This window comes from Acanthisitta chloris, unplaced genomic scaffold (genome assembly GCF_000695815.1).
Source record: "Acanthisitta chloris isolate BGI_N310 unplaced genomic scaffold, ASM69581v1 scaffold1263, whole genome shotgun sequence".
NCBI classification, from domain to species: domain Eukaryota; kingdom Metazoa; phylum Chordata; class Aves; order Passeriformes; family Acanthisittidae; genus Acanthisitta; species Acanthisitta chloris.
This window is the reverse complement of record NW_008666315.1, coordinates 2,525-5,116: the sequence shown is the minus strand read 5'-3', so window position 1 is coordinate 5,116 and position 2,592 is coordinate 2,525. Positions and strand designations below refer to the sequence as shown.

The 2,592-nt window shown below is 51.1% G+C and overlaps 1 protein-coding gene across 1 annotated transcript in view; it reads left to right on the top strand.

Moving 5' to 3' along the window:
- The window catches only part of B3GAT1 (beta-1,3-glucuronyltransferase 1), a gene marked incomplete at its 3' end in the record, with an annotated part of 7,214 nt that overhangs the window by 2,298 nt on the left and 2,324 nt on the right, over positions 1-2,592 (top strand). The window contains exon 3 of the mRNA XM_009072038.1: positions 858-1,366. Within this exon, the coding sequence (XP_009070286.1) occupies positions 858-1,366 (509 nt within the window). The remainder of the gene's footprint in view (positions 1-857; positions 1,367-2,592) is intronic.

Sequence of the window (2,592 nt, the reverse complement as noted above, 5' to 3'; positions counted from 1 at the left end):
CTCTGCAGTGCTACAGAACTGTGCAAGTTGCACCCTGGAAAACCAGAAGGTGCATCAACATTGGGTATTTTTCCTTGAGCTGATTATGAACATGTTTCTATTTGCAAGGATTTTATATGTTTGGATCAGCATATCTGATCTATAAGCTGTTCATTGTTCACATCTGCACTACTGAACGAGCTGCTATGTTCAAGAGATTGGTGGGTCTCTTTGAGGAGAGGTTAGTCAGAGGCAGGTGAAACTCTCTGCAGGAAAAAGCCTATAATTACAGGCTTTAATTTCTACTCTCTGTTTCTGGCTTTGAAGTGTGTTCCTCTCTGCCCCATCCCAGCCCTGTCAGAGAGCAGTGAGGTACTGCAGTGTCCTGCCTAGATGCTGCTGCTGGGCAATCTTCACTTGGTGTTTTCCACCAGTTAGTTCCTCCACCTCCCAGTCCAGGTGCAGAGCCATGAATCCTGTCCCATTGAGGTGCTCCAGTGCCTGTGTGCAGAGCTATGAATCCTGTCCCACTGAGGAGCAATTCAGGAACGATGGATCATCAATCCACGTGGCTATTTTCTTTATCTCGATCTAATTGCTCTGCAATTCTCTCTCTTCTGGGTGATGCTGGAAGTTGCTTATTGTGAGCGCTCAGCTGCAGTGTTGCCTTGGGCTCTCAAGCCTTGTTTGGGGCTGGTTTTTCTAGTAGAAGAATCTTCTTTTCTCATGTGTTCGTCCCTTTATTTATTTGTGTATTATCGATTGGAGATGGTTTCCTTTCCTCTGAACCCATGAGGGTGACCTGCTCTTAGCTCAGCTGGGGGGTGTCGGACACCTGAGTCCATGCAGCTTTTTCTTCTCTCCATACCCTTGCTCAGATGATGGTGGTGACTCCCAGCGTGATCTCGCTGCAGGCTTGGACTCCAAGGAATATTGCCTGTCGGACCGGGATATTGTGGAGGTGGTGAGGACAGAATACGTTTATACTCGCCCACCCCCATGGTCGGACACTCTTCCCACCATCCACGTCATCACCCCAACCTACAGTCGCCCCGTGCAGAAGGCAGAGCTGACACGCCTGGCCAACACTCTCCTGCACGTGCCAAACCTGCACTGGATCCTGGTGGAGGATTCCCAACGCCGCACGCCGCTCATCACTCGCCTGCTGAGGGACACGGGGCTCAACTACACCCACCTCAACGTGGAGACGCCGCGCAACTACAAACTGCGAGGAGATATGAGGGATCCTCGCATCCCCCGGGGCACCATGCAGAGGAACCTGGCCTTGAGGTGGTTGAGAGAGACCTTTAATAAAAATAACAGCCAGCCTGGCATTGTTTACTTTGCTGATGATGATAACACCTACAGCCTGGAGCTCTTTGAGGAGGTAAGAGCTTGGCTTGGGGGTTCCCCGAGTGGCTGAGTAGAGGAGAATAGATTGGGATGTGGGGGGTGAAAGATGCTGTAGGAGCTTGAGGAGATGCTGTGCACATTCTCTTCTGAGCTCTGGATTAGTCTTGTCTTTACACTGCAGCTGTCCTCAGGTTTTCCACAGGTCTTTGTTACTCTGTGTGTTTCCCAGAGTCAAAGGCATCATCCTGTGTGAAGCAGGAGCCCCAGTTTGTCCACGGTGTGTGATCAGGAGGCAGCTTTCCCTGGAAAGGAAGCTAATGAGGAGCTGCCTTCCCCTGTGGGGAGCCTTGTTAGGGTTGGAACATCTCCTGCTCTCTGATGTGCCTAGCAAAGAAACCTCAGCCATCCTCCTTCGTGCTGGTTCCTGAGCTGATGTTATCCACCTTTCTCCTCCACCACCCCTGTGTATTGCACTTGACTGGCTGTTAATTCCTGCCTGGTCTTGTTTGAGGAGTCCCCAGGGTTTCTCTTCCTTGCTTGCTGTCTGCATTTGTGTGCTCCCATCCCACGGTGTCCACTGGTTCAGTTGTGTAGCTGTCAGGAGCCACACAGACCTCAGCTGAGGCAGCTGTGCCCTGTCAGAGCTACACCTGAGCAGTGTCAGCACAGTCTCAGTGCTTGCAGGACATGTTGTTCAAAGATGCTCTGTGTGCTTCTCTCTGCTTTGCCACACACGTGAGGAGCATGAGTTTGTCAAAGCTTTCTTCCCCTCGTGGAGCAGTGCAGACCTGCACACTCTGCCTAGGCAAGGGATGTCTCTGTGCCAAGAGACATGTGCAGCATTCCCATGATGAACAATTCCTCTCACAGCACCAGGGGATGATTGGTCTCTCAGGCTGTTGTTGGTAAGTGAAGGGGCTGAGATCTCAGTCTGGAAGTTTGCAGCTCCAGGGACTGTGATTGAAGGCTGAATTTCAGCATGTCCTGGTAATCTTGTAGAATTTAAACAGGGGAAGGTTCCCATGTGCTTTCCCACCTTTGCTGTTTGTTCCACTCCAGCTGGGGCTCTGAGTGAATTCCTAAGCATTTCCCTCTCTGTAGATTTGTGGTGGTCTTACAGTGCCAGCCACACTGTACCTCCCCTGGCTCAGAAATCCCTCGTCCCCTTGCTCTCCTGAGGCCAAGCTATTGCAGCAAGGGACAAAAAGGAAGATTTCTTCCTTCCTCACCAGTTGCCAGTTTTCATACCAGGGATCTCCT